This window comes from Daktulosphaira vitifoliae, unplaced genomic scaffold (assembly GCF_025091365.1).
Source record: "Daktulosphaira vitifoliae isolate Bord-2020 unplaced genomic scaffold, ASM2509136v1 Scaffold_2, whole genome shotgun sequence".
Classification (NCBI taxonomy): domain Eukaryota; kingdom Metazoa; phylum Arthropoda; class Insecta; order Hemiptera; family Phylloxeridae; genus Daktulosphaira; species Daktulosphaira vitifoliae.
Genome location: NW_026099573.1, coordinates 40,884,251 through 40,900,501, shown reverse-complemented (window position 1 = coordinate 40,900,501; position 16,251 = coordinate 40,884,251). Strand labels below are relative to the sequence as shown.

The 16,251-nt window shown below is 24.8% G+C and overlaps 2 protein-coding genes across 8 annotated transcripts in view; one reads left to right on the top strand and one right to left on the bottom strand.

Annotated features, from left to right (window-relative positions):
• LOC126899461 (structural maintenance of chromosomes protein 3-like) overlaps positions 1-10,424 on the bottom strand; it is a 22,112-nt gene extending 11,688 nt beyond the window's left edge. The window contains exons 1-17 of one of the 5 annotated variants that reach the window (XM_050674415.1): positions 10,120-10,424; positions 8,614-8,689; positions 7,939-7,962; positions 7,706-7,845; positions 7,317-7,475; positions 5,399-5,510; positions 5,142-5,323; positions 4,824-5,069; positions 4,033-4,154; positions 3,484-3,591; positions 2,866-2,971; positions 2,525-2,628; positions 2,355-2,454; positions 966-1,129; positions 746-887; positions 525-683; positions 249-460 (exon numbers count right to left, since the gene is read on the bottom strand). In XM_050674415.1, coding sequence (XP_050530372.1) covers positions 249-460; positions 525-683; positions 746-887; positions 966-1,129; positions 2,355-2,454; positions 2,525-2,628; positions 2,866-2,971; positions 3,484-3,591; positions 4,033-4,154; positions 4,824-5,069; positions 5,142-5,323; positions 5,399-5,510; positions 7,317-7,475; positions 7,706-7,845; positions 7,939-7,962; positions 8,614-8,689; positions 10,120-10,134 — 2,171 coding nt within the window. In that variant the 5' untranslated portion in view covers positions 10,135-10,424. Of the gene's footprint in view, positions 1-248; positions 461-524; positions 684-745; positions 888-965; positions 1,130-2,354; positions 2,455-2,524; positions 2,629-2,865; positions 2,972-3,483; positions 3,592-4,032; positions 4,155-4,823; positions 5,070-5,141; positions 5,324-5,398; positions 5,511-7,316; positions 7,476-7,705; positions 7,846-7,918; positions 7,963-8,613; positions 8,690-10,119 lie in introns of those variants that run through there. The other 4 variants (XM_050674414.1, XM_050674418.1, XM_050674417.1 and 1 more) reach the window with 4 other exon arrangements.
• Positions 1-16,251, top strand: part of LOC126899469 (uncharacterized) — a 46,202-nt gene that overhangs the window by 14,432 nt on the left and 15,519 nt on the right. Inside the window, exon 1 of one of the 3 annotated variants that reach the window (XM_050674428.1) lies at positions 13,693-13,816. The exons of the other annotated variants lie outside the window; for them this stretch is intronic. The gene's annotated coding sequence lies outside the window, so the exon portion shown is untranslated. Of the gene's footprint in view, positions 1-13,692; positions 13,817-16,251 lie in introns of those variants that run through there. 3 annotated transcript variants of the gene reach the window in all.

Here is a 16,251-nt window from a genome sequence, read left to right as displayed (position 1 = left end):
ATATATATATGGTTTTACATTGTTTATACCACACTATTATTGTTATATTATTGTTTACTAATATGTATTAATTAAAAAAGCTATTTCGCTTTAATTTTTTCAAATAAATAAATAAAAATTAGTTCTTTGAAATTAGTATTTCTATGTAGAATAACTTTTGTTTTAAGTTTAATAAAAAAAACAAATTTTTAAAAGTTTGATAAATATTTCATGACTAATTCAATTATTTTTATATATAAAACTTTTACCTCGATTGGCTCATTTTGGTTTCAATTTTTTGCATATCAGACATAATTATATTACTATTAGTATCAGTTTCATTTAACTGAAACTTTAATCCGGTAAGTTCATCTTCAATCGTTTTGATTTGAAGAAGCAAATGGTTACGCTGATTTTGAATTTCCAATTTAGATTTTTCATTTTTGAAATAACCTCCAGATAAAGTTCCTTTAGATGATACCTACATTTAATTATAAAAAATACATAATAATATACTAATTTGAACAAATAATATAGTACTGTACTTTATCACCATCAATAGTAATACAATCAAATGTATTTTGTTTAGCAATCATAATAGCAACTTCAAGATTACGACAAATTAATGTTTTTCCAAACACAAATCTCATAGCTCTATCTAAGTGTGGTTCATATTTTAATTTATTAACCATTGGAATAGCATCCTTAAAATGTACAATAATCTTATAAGAATACACAAAAGATAATTTATTTCTAAAATACTAACTTTAGATTGTGGGTATCTCATATCACGTATAGTTAATCTATTAAGTGGCATAAATGTTACTTCTCCTGGCAAATTTTGATGATTCATTTCCTTTAGTATTTGAGTACTAATTCTGTCAGATTCAACTATGTGGAAAAATAGTCTGAAATAAATCCATGTAAATATTATTGTCCTCAATTTTTAAATGAAGTTATTTAAATGATAAATTTTAAGAAATTACCTTCCGCCAGCAGTAACTTCAACTGCTGTTTGAATATTTTTATCACATTTAACATTTTCAATTACTTGGCCATAATACTGTGAAGCATCATCAAGATATGCTCCACCTCTTTGTTTAAATACATCCAATACTTTCTTAATACTATCTCTTCCATTCAATATAGCCTAAAAATTATTTCAAACTTTTATTAAAAATGATTAAAATAATGCAGTTATTTAAAAAAACTAACAAGAAAATTTCAAGTAATTAAGTTATATTTTGACCAAACAAAGTTTATATATTTTATTAGAATTACACAATGCAAGTTTTAAATTTAAGTAACAATGTAAGCATTCAATTTTAATTATATATATCATAATATATATATATATATATATATATTGGTACAGTATTTTTAATGACAATTTATTTTATGGGTAACATTTTAGATGTGAATGAAATAATAAGAAATAGTATTTTATTCTTGGATAATAAATATATGAATAGTGTGAAAAAATTTGAGTCACTATTTTTTATAATTGAGATTTTGGTGTCAAAAAAATTCATATGATCAATACTGGTAAAAGAAAGTTAGTTCTAAGTTTAACCCGTAGAAATTTTTAACAAACTGGAAAATAACCAAGTCAAAATTGAAACGTTGTAAATCAACATAAATTTAAATGTTACAATTTAAACATGGTAATTTTGTGTGTTAACCAGTTATAAGATAAAAAAATCCAAAAATTACAATATTTTGAGTATCTTGCATGCCTGATTCTTTTCCTTTTGTTTTTTTCTCTTTTTAGGTTACTTAATTGTTTTTTTTTCTATAAGTTTTAATAAAATTACAAAAAAGGGTAGCTTTTCCATTATATTTCAGTATAAATTTTATTAAAGGTACACATAACTTAATTAAGTTTACTACATAAAAAATCATCACATTCATTCAACTTCATTAGAAATTTTTAGTTAATTAAAATCTTTTTTTGGAATTTTAAATTTAAAGGTTGGTACAGCTAATGAATGTGCACTCTCTCTGCCCATGCTTTATACTTATATATTAAAATGCTATAACAGATTATCTATAAGTAATGAAAATTAGAAGAACAAATTATTAAAAAAATGTTTAGGGATTCCCATAATAGAAAATTAATGTTTAAGTTCTTTATCCTTAAAAGAATGACAAAAAAAAATATTTAACGAAATATATTATTGTAGTTTTTTAAATCTTACAATTTTTTTATCCATTAACAAAAATTTTTAATTTTAATAGTTTTCAAGAAAATAAATATCTTATCTTTAATTATTCACCCTGTTTATGTTGGGTATAAAAATTTTATTTATAGATAAAATAATAAATAACATAATTCATAAGAACATAAATTAAAATATATTTTCTTAATTCAATACTTTTCCTGCTATATTACGTAATGCTTGATCAGATTTGGCCAATTCTTCTTTCACTGAGGATAAATTATGTTGTAATGCATTTTGTTGCCGCCACAATTCACTAAATTTTAAAAAGTACTTTAGTTTTTAACTATTAGTAGTTTTAATAAAATCTTTATGTGTTATCAAACTTTTTAAAACTTTGAAGCTGGTTTTTTGAATTTTTGAATTTATAAAAATTTGTATTATATGAGTCAATAGCAGCTCTTTGTTTTTCCAGTTCAACTAGATTAGCCTAAATAAATAAATAGTTTTTAAGGCAATGTTATACTTTGTACATTATCAAACAAATATGTAATACAATATGATTTAAGTATATTTTATGATATTAATAGTATACAATTAGAAAAATACTTATATCAAATTCATTACTAATAAATTTAACCTCCATTTTTTAATTTAATAGTTATTACAATCAAAATTCTTCTAAAATAATTTTGTAAAACATTAACAACCCATACTTATTAGTTACCTTAATTTTCAATTCAAGTTCATGATGTCGTTTTTCATAATGCTGTATATCATTAACTAACTTTTCTTTATGGTCAATTTTGTTTTCAAGTTGCTTTTTTAAAGATCTACGTTAAATAGAACAGAATTAAATTCTAATATTTTCCATAATCATTTTATTTCTATTAATAAGCAATAAATAATTTGACACAAAGTAAATAATAAAGAATTTTGAAATAGACTAAATTCTTTATTATTGGAATTAGTTCAACCGACAGCTCCATAATATTCCCATTTCATAATAATTATAACCAATAAGAAATTATTACAATTTCAAAGCTAACTTACAAATAAAAAATAATAGCTTTATTCTAAAATAGTTAGATTTTATTGGAAAAGGGGATTTTTATAATAGTCTCTTCAACTAAGATATTTTTTAAGGCGATACAAAATTAAAACATTATCATATTGAAGATTAATTGTTAACGTAATAGTTATAAATAAAAATGAAATTGTAAAACTACTAGTTATGCATTTTATTATAATAATAAAACTATAGTAATTATTTTTAAAATATATTATTATTATCTCAAAACAATTTTAAGTAATTTTTAAAATATAAAGAAAAACTTTTTTATACTTGAGCTCATTTTGTATCCATTCGTTACGTGCCTCTTTTGATAAGAATTGACTTCCTCTTCCTTGTTTAGCATACAAATGTTTTTGTTTATGCTCTTTTAACACTAATCTAAATATTATAAAATAAAATACATTTGTAATGAATACTTTCATTTGATTTTATTAAATATTTGTGAAAGTTTAAAATTTGATGTCTATGAAACTATTTTTATACAATTGTATTTGTTGTGGAAGACCAAACCCCCTTCATTCCTAGTTTAATTTAATTCCTTTTTTTCTCATACATTTTTCAGTTTTTTTTTTTTTTATATTGTTATGAAAATAATATTTTCTAAAATAATTTTTCAAAAAAATTTTTTATTAGATTGCCTAACTATTATAGATATCTCATTAATATCAATCTTAAAATTACATTAAAGTTGATAATACCATTGAATTTATATTACAAAATAAAAAATTAACAAGATTAACCTTATTAGTTAACTACTAAAAAACTAATAATTTTTATCAAACAAAAAATTTTTATTTATGAACTAATTTTTAATCTTACACTCTAGAACATTCCTCTTCTTTTCTTTTAAGGTTTTCATACTTAGGTTTTATGTTTAAAAGTTCATCCTCTTTCTTTTTAATTGAATTTTGAAGTTTCTTCAATTCATTTAATGCTTGTTTCTGTAATATAGATAAAAAGTATAATAAAAATATGAATAATTTAAAGCAAGATATTATACACAGTTATTTTGTAATCAAAAACCATCAATTACTCATAAAGTCAATATAATTTTCCGTGTTCATAAATTTCTTGTTTATATTTAATAAATCAATAACTAAGTAACATATTATTATATATAAGGTGTTCAATAAATATAGTTAAAAAAAAAACTATATTTATTTTTCACTTTTTAGTTTTTTATGGCATCGCTGTCACCGTCACAGAGTGTTTATTGTCAATTATGACTAGCAATGGAAATAATTTCTGTATTGCCAGTTAGTGTATTTATAAGCTCACAACAATGTATTTCTTACCATTAATAATAAAGGCTATATGCTTGCGAATATCGTAATAATAATAAAGAAAATTTGCTACCTATATTTGTGATCCCTTATGTATTATAAGTGTACTTACTTATTGAACACTAATATACTTTTTAAAAAAATCTTAATAAGTAAATGACTGGTCAACAATTTTTGGACATTAACACTTTAAATTATAAACTCAAGAATAATAAACAAATTATTTTATTTTTAATATTACATTGCTTCGATTCTCCTACCTATTTGAGATCTTACATACATACACTTCTAAGATATATTTTAATAATTAATATTTTTTCAACAAACTTTTGATTTATTATCACCATCAACTTCTTCAGTCAAATCTTTTATAATTAATTTCAACTTCATTTTTTGTTTCATCAACTCTTGATATTCTAGGCTAAGCGCTTCTTTTTCTTCAATGACGGTATTGACTTCTCTTTTAACATCACGCAGACATTTTGCAACTTTTTTAATTTGATCAGTTGCATCTTTAAGCTTAAATACAAATTGTGTTTGTTTCTCATCAAAACTTTTAATACTTATATTTAACTAAAACAAATTTATATTATTATTATAATTTATTTTTTTTTTTTAAATCAAATACCCTTAAGTAAAATTTACTTTATCATGCTTTTTTTTTATTTCTTTCAATTCTCTGTCGTATATATAAAATTCTAAAGCTCTTCTTTTTTTATCCCATGTTTGATATTCTCTAAGTTCTTCTTTTTCTTCTTCCAATGTTAAAAATTTTTCTTCAATCATATTAATAAATTCATCAATTTTTTCTAATTTTGCTTGAGTATCTATACATGAATAAATATAAAATAGTCTAATATCTTAATGAATTACTCAAAAAATCACTTAAACTTCATAAATACCTCTCAATATACTAATGGCTTCATCTTTACGTTCATCATAAATTCGAGTTCCAGCTACTTCTTTTAAAAGTTTCAATCGATCAGAATCAGGAACAGTAGTCATCTCACTAACCTAAATAAGATTATTACAAGATTTTTCTACAATGAGCTATATCTATTTAGAATAAAAACAAAGATATTATAACATTATTCCAAATACCCAATGAATTTTTTTTTTTTTTTAAATATATGAATAATAAATAAATGAAGTTTATGTAAAATAGAAGTGACAATTACAAAATAATACGACAATTAACATTAAAATAACTTAATTATTTGACTATGCCTCATACAATATATTTAAAAATATAAAAATAATTAACAAGTTTATATTTTCAAAAATTGATAGATTATTTGCTTGCTTAATTTTTTAAAAGAAATCATACTCTATACCCTCTCCTCATCTTAATCCTTAAATCTTATATTAATTAAAATCTTCAATTCAAACATAAATTTAACTAGTTTAATAGTGGAAAAATATGAAGATATGAAATAAGAAAATGATTGCTTGATAATAATTTTTAAAATATTATTTTAGAAAATATTATTACTTTTACATCAAAATAAGAGTATTACTGCATAAAATGCTTAATATTAAAAATAATCACCCGAGTTATATCTTTACCTTCATTTTGAAATGTTAATATCTTCAAAAATATTTTTTTTTATTATTGTTTTTTTTCCAGATAGCGCATTTTTTATAATTAAAAACATAAAAAAAAGCCTTGTTCTAAAGCCTATAACTTCACATCCAAATAAGCTATCTCTGCGGAACTAGCACTGTTTTACTCATATTAAATAGTACTTCAATTTCATTCTTGATTTTATGAATTTTGAATTTTTTTTTAATATCGAAATCTTGATCTAAATTTTTTAAATTTCACAGTATTTTGAATTAAACTATATTTTAGAACAATTCATAAGGAAATTTATAATAACAATTATTCTTCATTACACATAAAATATAACACATTTTATTATATTTTTAGAATAATATAATTATCTAAAATACAAAATATTTGAAAAAATTACGTGTTTAAAATAAGCTGCTTACAATGGTATGTAGTATTTTATTTTCGTGTAGAATGTAAAAAATAAAAATAAAATGTTGAAAATTACGTAGTTTGTGGATTTTTCATAATACGCATATTGTAAATTTTCTAAGTTCTATAAGCGGCGTTCAAATTATTTCTCCATCATTAAATTTTCATAAGATATTTAAATTGCCTAAAGGTAAGTACTATGTAAATTTGGAAAAAATTCGTTCAGTCACTTTTGTGTAATGAGATGATAAATTTGGCTATTTTTAACAAACCATGCATGTTCACGACCGTAAAACAATACAAAAAAATTTATAAATCGATTCAAATATGATATGGGTTAAAATAACATAACTAAAAATTTTATTGAATAGAAAAAAAAAATTGTATTAAAATATTTTTTGACCTTCAAATTTTGCTATAAAATACTTCGAAATTTAAAAAATTTAAATCAAAATTTCGATGTTAAAAAAAATTTTAAATTCATAAACTTAAGAATGAAATTGAAATACTATTTAATGAGTAAAACAGTGCTAATTCTGCAGTGATAGCTTATTTTGATGTTAAGTTAAAGGCTCTAGAACATAAGCTATTTTTAATTTAAAAAAATGCGCTATCTGGTAAAAAAACAAAAATAAAAACAAAAATAAAAAAAAAAATTTTGAACTATAGCAGCACACGTTAGGTGATTTTACATGGAATGATCCAGCATTATGTAGTTTTATAACCCTTTGAAAAGACAAATCATATATTGTTTTATATTTTTGAAGATATAATGCGAGGCATAGTTTGTCAATCACCCCCTGTAGTATAGTTGTTATATGTCTTATGATTCATACTTTTCCTTGTTTAACAATATAATAAGGATTTGAATGTGAAAAACCAGCAGATTCTAATAAATTTGTGACTTCTAAACGCTGGACCATTTTTTTATTTAAAAAATATTGATCTTTTTTTGCACCAATTACTCTTCGTAGTGTGATTTCATCTCTCTCAATCTTAACAAAATTAAATATTAAGTAAAATTGTAATGAATTATACATAAATATATTATAATAATATATGCAACATTATAGTGCAATATTAACTTTAAATTTAATTTAGAAATGCAATAATTTCAAAAAAAAAAAAATAATAAATAATAAGAGAATAGAAAATAACTAGTTATCAGTTGGATCTATTCCACCTGGTAAATAGTATTAAATGAAATTTTTGTAAAAATTATTACGGGTAATCGATTATCAGCATTGTCAAATATAATTTCTACATATGCTGTAACTACTCTAGGACCCATTCCTTCATGAAGCAAAGCTTGTCTTTGCTCAGGGCGTAAGTTTGAAAATTCATCACTAAGAACAAACTGTATAGCTAAAAAAATGTATCATTATATTAATACAAGAATTGCCTTAAATAATAAAAAAAAATTCATAAAAATATATACTTCACCACTAAAAAAGTTACTTTTTCCAGATCCATTACGGCCCACTAAAAATAAAAAATTTTATCTTAGATGCTACATTCAAACTTTTTTCAAATTTGCAACATAAATATTGTGTATATTGTTGCTTAAAGTTCAATAATGTGTATCTCAATAAGAAAAAAAATGAGATTTTTATCAATAACGATAAATTAAATATATTTTTTTGAAAGACATATAAATTTATAGTATGATATACAAGTAAAATCAACTCTTGTTATAAACATTTTTACAAATAAGTGGGAGAGTGAGGCAAAAAAATATATAGAGATAAAAATAGCAGTACCCATTCCTCCTATTATATTGCTACTTTAAATTGTTAATCATTTTTGAAATACTGTTCCAAAAATAATTTTCAACCAATCATTTTCTTAATTAAATAATTTTCTGTTTTATTAACTGGTTAAATAAACATGTTTCCATTAAAAAAAATAAAGTTGACATTTCTATAAGACTTAAGGGATGAACATAAAAAATATTTTAACAGATAAATAGATACATATGAAAATAACAAGACACAAAATAATTATTGTTTTAAGAGAAATTGAATAGCTAGTGTTAAAAGAATCACCTTGTACAAATAAGTGTAAAATAAGATCCAGTTACCCACCATTTTAATAAATTAAATTCAATAAAATATGTGAATAAAAATTACCTACCTACAACATTGAGTCCTTTATCAAAGGTTTCAACGATAATTTGTTCTTTAAAGCTCTTAAATCCATGAATAATGATCTAGAATTAAAAAAACAATTAATTATTAAATTAGTATTATAAATAGTATTGATACAAGTTTAACAAGTAAGAAATGGATTCCTATGCATTTATAAATTTTATTAAGTTTTTCTGAACACATTATCAGTGAGTTTAAATTATTATTTATTGACTTAATAGTAATGTGTTACAACTAGGAATATAAATTTGGACAGATTAGTAGGATTAATCTTCTTTAAAACAAAAAATATTTCCATGCTACCATATAATCTTATAACTAATATGCACAAATTTGGGTTCTTCAAAGTGGCTTAATCAAAATTTATGAATGCAATTTAGTATAACAAAAGTAGTTTTAATATATAGAGCATTAATATAAAATAATAATATAAAATTTAAAAATAACATAAATAAGTTATAAATACGCATTAAAAATAATAACACAGCAAAAATGTATAAATAAAGTAAAATAAAAAAAAATGGCATTCAAATTTCATGTATAACTTGGATATTATAACAAGGTATAAGTTCTAAAAAGTATTTTTTAAGATAGCTCAAGTTATTAATAAATTCGCTAGCTCATTACTAGCCTAACAGTCTATAGATAGAAATATCATGACCAAAATATATAAAACCGAAATTATAATGGAATAATATTGTAGATTATATCAAGATCATAATAAAGTAAAATAAAGATAATTACACTAAGGTTTTCAGAGTTACTGATTTAATTGATTAAAATCGTAAAAATGAATGAGGCAAATAAAAGTTTCAAAGGTGAAAGATTAAATTCTCATGTTATGTTAGAAAATGAAGAATTCAAAATAAGCATTTAATTAAACAAAATGTAAATACTACAAATCAATAAGCACCACCAGTTTTTGTCAAAGCAATTAACATACATTTACAGTTTTTGTATTTATAGAAATACAAAAACTGTAATGTTATAGAAACCAGTAATGTTTATCGATAAATGACATGATATTTTGCTACTTTTTAAAAATAAATATGATTCTTGTGATCACTCCTAAACTTTTAACAATTTTAATTCTTTAAAAATCAAACAAAACTAAATCAAAATTTAAAACATCTTTTTTTAATTGAATATAAAAAAAAATTTTAATTGTTTTTTGGAAATTGAAATTTGATATGGCTCTAGGGTATAAAGAATAATAATAGAAGATTAATTTTTCGTATAAAACAGTTCAACAAAGCACCATTGTTGTTAAAAAAATAAAATAATGATAGACTCTTAAGTTTTATAAAATATTTAGTGAGACATAATTAAGGAATTTCCCAGTGTGTATACATGTAAACATAAACATGTAAATACATTACCTAACATGCCAAGAAATATTTTAGTTAATATTTAAAAGTCAATAATTTTCGTAGTTTCCTGTAAATCTATTATACAAATTTAAGTTATATTGAATTTATAATTTATTACTTACCTGTTTAATATACATGTCATAAAATTTAGATAAGTTCAAAAATTACTTAAAATACTTAATTTTAACAAAAAATCTGTTATAAACAGCAATCCATGAACATATAATACCTCGACGTTCACAAACCATTACTAGACTAACAGAAACAAGAAAGGGCGACCATGCACTAATTTCTTTGTATGCGATCGCCAAATTGGAAATCCCGTAGTATGATGTTTTGGCGCGTTTTCATATCTATCGAGGGTCCTGCATGTTCAACAACATCTACAATAAACATGTACTAATTATTTAATTCAATTTTACTACTGTAATATAGTAAAAGGCATAGGAGCTCTATCAGCATTGTATTATTATGTCGTTAGAATAAAAGTAACTTTTTAAACTTGAACTATTTTTTAAATTATTAATTATTATTATAAATCTTAATGTTTGTCAACTAAGTTAAAATAAAATGAATCATTTTTTTAATAATAACATATATGTGCTAGTATACTGGGGACTATAATCGAAATAATATATTTCATGTCTATCAATCAATCATCGTTGAATCTATAACACTAATAAAATTTTACAAGTATTGTTGAAATCTGACAAATATTTTACTGCCCCAAACAAGGTGGATTTCAAAGTTAGCCCATTTGACAGTATAATACTAAATATGAAGGTGTCCAATATTATATGAACTCAAAGCTAAAAATTGTATAAAAATATTGTTTAAAAGAAGAGTGTATGATATACTGTAATAACTAATAATATAGTTGAACGTGGTAGTATCAATAACAGTAAAGAATGATAATAGCATGATTCTAGTTATTACTTAATTATCGTAGTTGGTGTGTTAAAACTATTATTGAAGACAATCAATAGAGATGATGTAAATCAGCCCTTCAGTGTTAGTGGTTGATATAAGATTGAATGAAAAAAAATGAACAATTTTACATCCTTCTATTTCATTAACTTAACATGCTACAGAAGGTGATGACCCTCTTGGGAGGCAAAGATGGTTCTTGACAAAACCAATAATGGGTGGGCACCAGACACCCTACCAATGAGAAAATCACAAGAAAAATCTTAGTGGCACCCTGGGGATAGAACCCCGTGCACCGAAACATACGTTTCTATCCGCTAAGCTAGGCCGGTCCTATTAGTGGTTGATATAGGATTATTAAACTAAAATAAAAGATTTAATGTTGTACAAACGTGTATATTATAAACCAAAAATTAGTAATTTATCAAAAGGATATTTTAAGCTAAGTTTTAAATTAATAATAATAGTAACAAGACACCAACCTAATCAATAAGTTAAGAGTTATAATTTCGCACAAAGATAAACTATAAAATAAAGTGAGAGAAATAAACTGACCACTTATGTGTGATTACAAAAAGAGAAGTAAACAGTATAACAGCTTTTTGACAGATAAGTGATAGACCAGAGCCTACACCCAGAGAAAAACCTCGATCTATATAATAAATTCATTGTTCAATTTGATAAATATATCATTACTATTGAACCTATGATATATTTATCAATATGATATTTTTTTTTCTTGTCTTGAACAATAATTATTTATAAGAATAGTTATTTTGTTTGTATTAATAAAACATTATCATAAACCCTTGATAAAATTTCTCTATCAAAATTGATTGAGGTTTTTATTTGGGTGTAGTGGGCTTTTAACTCTTTTATAGTAAGCTAATGAGTATTAAATAATAAACGAAAAAGAAATAAATAAAAAAAAAATATAAGGAATAGTAATATTATATGTAATAAATAATATGCTTTAATTGCACAAAATCTATGACTGATTTTATTTGTAAAAGATTCTAAACACTTTATATTTTATTAACTATATAATTTATAATATGTCCTTATTAATTTTTTTTACGTTTGTTAAATAAGTATTTTTTTTTTGAGAGAGTATATTTTATTAAGAGATCGACACCAATATTTCTTAAATCTTTCTCTGTCCTGTCCAAAACAACATTCAAAAATATTTATATGTAAATACTAAATCGAGGCGGTATTGTGGTGACCCAATGTGTCCTGGCGCTAGCGCCTTGAAAGGATGCGACACAATAATCACCAAGACAAAAATTAAACACTAATAAATATAGTTAAAAAAACTGAAAAACACGCTTTTAAAGCATATTGAACTAAAAAGTTAAAAACAATTTTTAAAATAAGCTAATAACAATAATGAACGAAAAATACTAGTATTATTGTGAAAAAAAAAAGTCGGGCACTCAATATACGAAAAATATGGCACAAAGCCCGCACGCTTTTATTCATAATAATACTAGGATTTTTCGTTCATTAATGTTATTAGCTTATTTTAAAAATTATTTTTAACTTTCTAGTTCGATATGTTTTAAAAACGTGTTTTTCAGTTTTTTTAAACTATATTTATTTTTCACTTTTTAGTTTTTTATGGCATCGCTGTCACCGTCACAGAGTGTTTATTGTCAATTATGACTAGCAATGGATATAATTTCTGTATTGCCAGTTAGTGTATTTATAAGCTCACAACAATGTGTTTATTACCATTGATAATAAAGGCTATATGCTTGCGAATATCGTAATAAAAAACTAATTTGCTACCTGTATTTGTGATCCCTTATGTATTATAAGTGTATATTAACTCAAAAAAATTTGAATCTTTAAATGTTTATATCTAATAATAAACAATAAAAATTTGTTTATATAAATTTATAATATTGATGATACGTACTCATGTACGGGTACGATAACCAAAAATTATACAGGAAAATAGTGTTGTCGGCGAGTGTTGAGTGGGGTGGTGTGAATGCGTTACGACAGTCTAGTCTCAAGGCCATAGACGACGGTATAACACGTGACTCGTGGAGAATTACAAACATACAGGTGAAATTAATATAAGCGTGTTAAAAATATATTCGTAATTTTCTCTGAGTTGTCTGTCGGTGCAATGTTTGTTTGTTAAAACAAAGATATTAGCGACGAGACTAGCTACCCAATAAGAAAAGCTCACAATAGATGTTTACTATTAAATAAAAATTTTAATTTAGGTTGGATTTATTATTAAAATAAAATAATTAAAAAAAAGATTTAATGTTTAAAATATTATTTGATATTTATTTTCGCAACAAGAAAAATAAAACATTATTATTGAAAGAATTGGTTTTGATGGGTAAAAATGGCTTTTTATAGTCAGAATGGTGTAATCTAGAGATCCATAGCGTTATTTTGGAAGCGGAGGCTTTCTATTCTAATTGGTTAATTATAATGAGGGCCCCGCGTTACATAATAATCTCTGCAATAAGTAGATTTTATCCAATAATTAACTAGTTATTTTGTATTGTAACGTACACATTATTCGTCCTTCACCAACATTAACATTTCAATACCACACTAGTGCCTGATCAGCACAAACGTCCCTATGACCTACTACAGATATGCGGCACGCGCGGGTGTAAACAAAACCGATGATATTCTTTTTCATTAAAGAAATATATAACGACAGTCAGTCTACATTTTACCACGCTCGCGGCTACTCATTTTTTATTACAGATTATACATTATTTACTACAACCTAATTCCGACAATATTACATTTTACTATTAATTTAATTATTAGATTTATTTTATTACAATCGGATTGTGTACGCTCGCCGCTGTCGCTCACCTAACTTGGATACCACAACATCTCTAGAGATCCAGTCAGGTTATATTTAAATATACTATTAAATAGAAATAAATGTTTGTTATCGTTGTTAGTTAGGAGTCTATATTTATTGGTCACGAAACCGCTAACCGCCCTTCTAGTGGGATATAAATTATATAGGGCCAGCGTTGCCCCGTTAAGGTACAGCTTAGCCAACTGTTAGGATCCTAGCGGGAAAGCACGTTGCAGTATTTTAAATGAGAGAACCCTGTTTTAGTGATCATGTATATTCATAATATGTGACATACATGTACAAATTATAACATAATCTTATTATAAAATAGAACAAGGAAAAAAACGATTTTCTGGGAAAATTACTTAGCGTGCTCGGATTTTCAAAATTTTTTTTTTCAACAAAAGTACTCCGTCATCAGACTCCGGGAAAATTATTGGCGAAGGTCGGAAAATTTTTGCCGCTCACCCGCGAGCGTTTTAAAATTTCGACCATTTTCGAGAAAAACGATCGCTGACGCCAGCGTTTTACGACTTAAGGTTTGAAATTTTCACCAGAGCCGTTCAATTTTCACCGTTTTGGTTTTAATATGCACATTGACTCATTTCTGCTCATACGTTTATTCTGAACCTTAATTATATGGTGTAATATGTATTTTTATTAGGACACTATTTTGTATTTACACATAACACTATATTATATCGAGAAATATTATATGTTACATATAAATTTTAAGACGGTTATAATTATATAAGTTTCTACTTTATCAGTTTATGTTTATCAGAATAGTACATTATTTATAATCTTTTTAACACGCTTATATTAGTTTCACCTGTATGTATGTATGTATGTTTATAACTCTCCAAACGCCACGCGTTATCGCATATTCCGTCGTCTAGACTAGATTGTCATAACGCATTCACCCCACCCCACGCCTCACTCCCTTCACGACGGTAACACTATTCCTGTATAAATTTATTTTTAGTTATCGTATCCGTACACACTCGCGTGTCATCAATATTAACACGCTTATATTAGTTTCACCTGTATGTATGTAAATATGTATGTATGTATGTATGTATGTATGTATGTTTGTTTGTAACTCTCCAAACGCCACGCGTTATCGCATATTCCGTCGTCTAGACTAGACTGTCATAACGCATTCACCCCACACCACGCCTCTCTCACCACACGACGACAACATTATTCCTATAAAAATTTATTTTTAGTTATCGTACTCGTACACGCGTGCTTATCATCAATATTATATATAAATAAACAAATTTTTATTTTGACTGACCAATACCATCCGCGTATCATACGGCTTACGTATATATTCCTACCGCCGTTTATACCTCAGGTATAACGTTAGTCCGACCCGCCCGCCCAAAAAACACAGCTATACCTAGTGCATGATACGTTTACGTACTTAAGTCGCATTATTTGTATATATATTCTAATTACTATTACAATTTATATATTAACACGATTTATTCTAATTAAGAAATATAAAGTATTCATTCCGATTACGAGGGATGATTCCCGTATCGTCATTTTTCGTCACTACCTCCATGTTCCGGGAGTGGGTAATTTACGCGCCTGCTGCTTTCCTTGGATGTGATAGCCGTTTCTCAGATTCCCTCTCCGGAATCGAACCCTGATTTCCCGTTACCCGTTACAACCATGATATTGATAGCAACTACTATCATAACATGAAACTAAAAAGTGAAAAATAAATATAGTTTAAAAAAACTAAAAAAACACGCTTTTAAAGCACATCGAACTAAAAAGTTAAAAATAATTTTTAAAATAAGCTTAAAACAATAATGAACGAAAAATACTAGTATTATTGTNATACTAGTATTATTGTGATAAAAGTGTGGGTGCTTTGTGTCATATTTTTCGTATATTGAGCGCCCGACGCTTTTATCACAATAATACTAGTATTTTTTATTCATAATTATTAAAGTTTATTTTAAAAATTATTTTTAACTTTTTAGTTCGATGTGCTTTAAAAGCGTGTTTTTTTAGTTTTTTTAAACTATATTTATTTTTCNAGCGTGTTTTTTTAGTTTTTTTAAACTATATTTATTAAATACCATAAGCGTATCTGTGGCGCCAAACAGACGGCAAGATTAAATAGTTAAATTCTTAAGAAAAACTAGCCTCCCTTCATCACCTTACCAACTAGTTTAATATAAAAAAAGGGCTAGTAAAATTAGCATATGAGACTCACTCGCATACTCTCACTTATTATTCCCCCATACTCTTACACTTTCATATAAATTGTTAATAATGTAAAATTCATGTTACTTTTGTTAATTTTAATTATAAGACTTATAAATTTGTTAAAATAATTAATTCAAATCATAGAAATAAACTCAGTATGTTCCCCCTCATACCAGTACTTTTAGCTTCGATGCGAAGCTGAGAAGGTATTAATTTTACCATGATGTGTTTATTTTTTTTTTTTTTTTTTTTT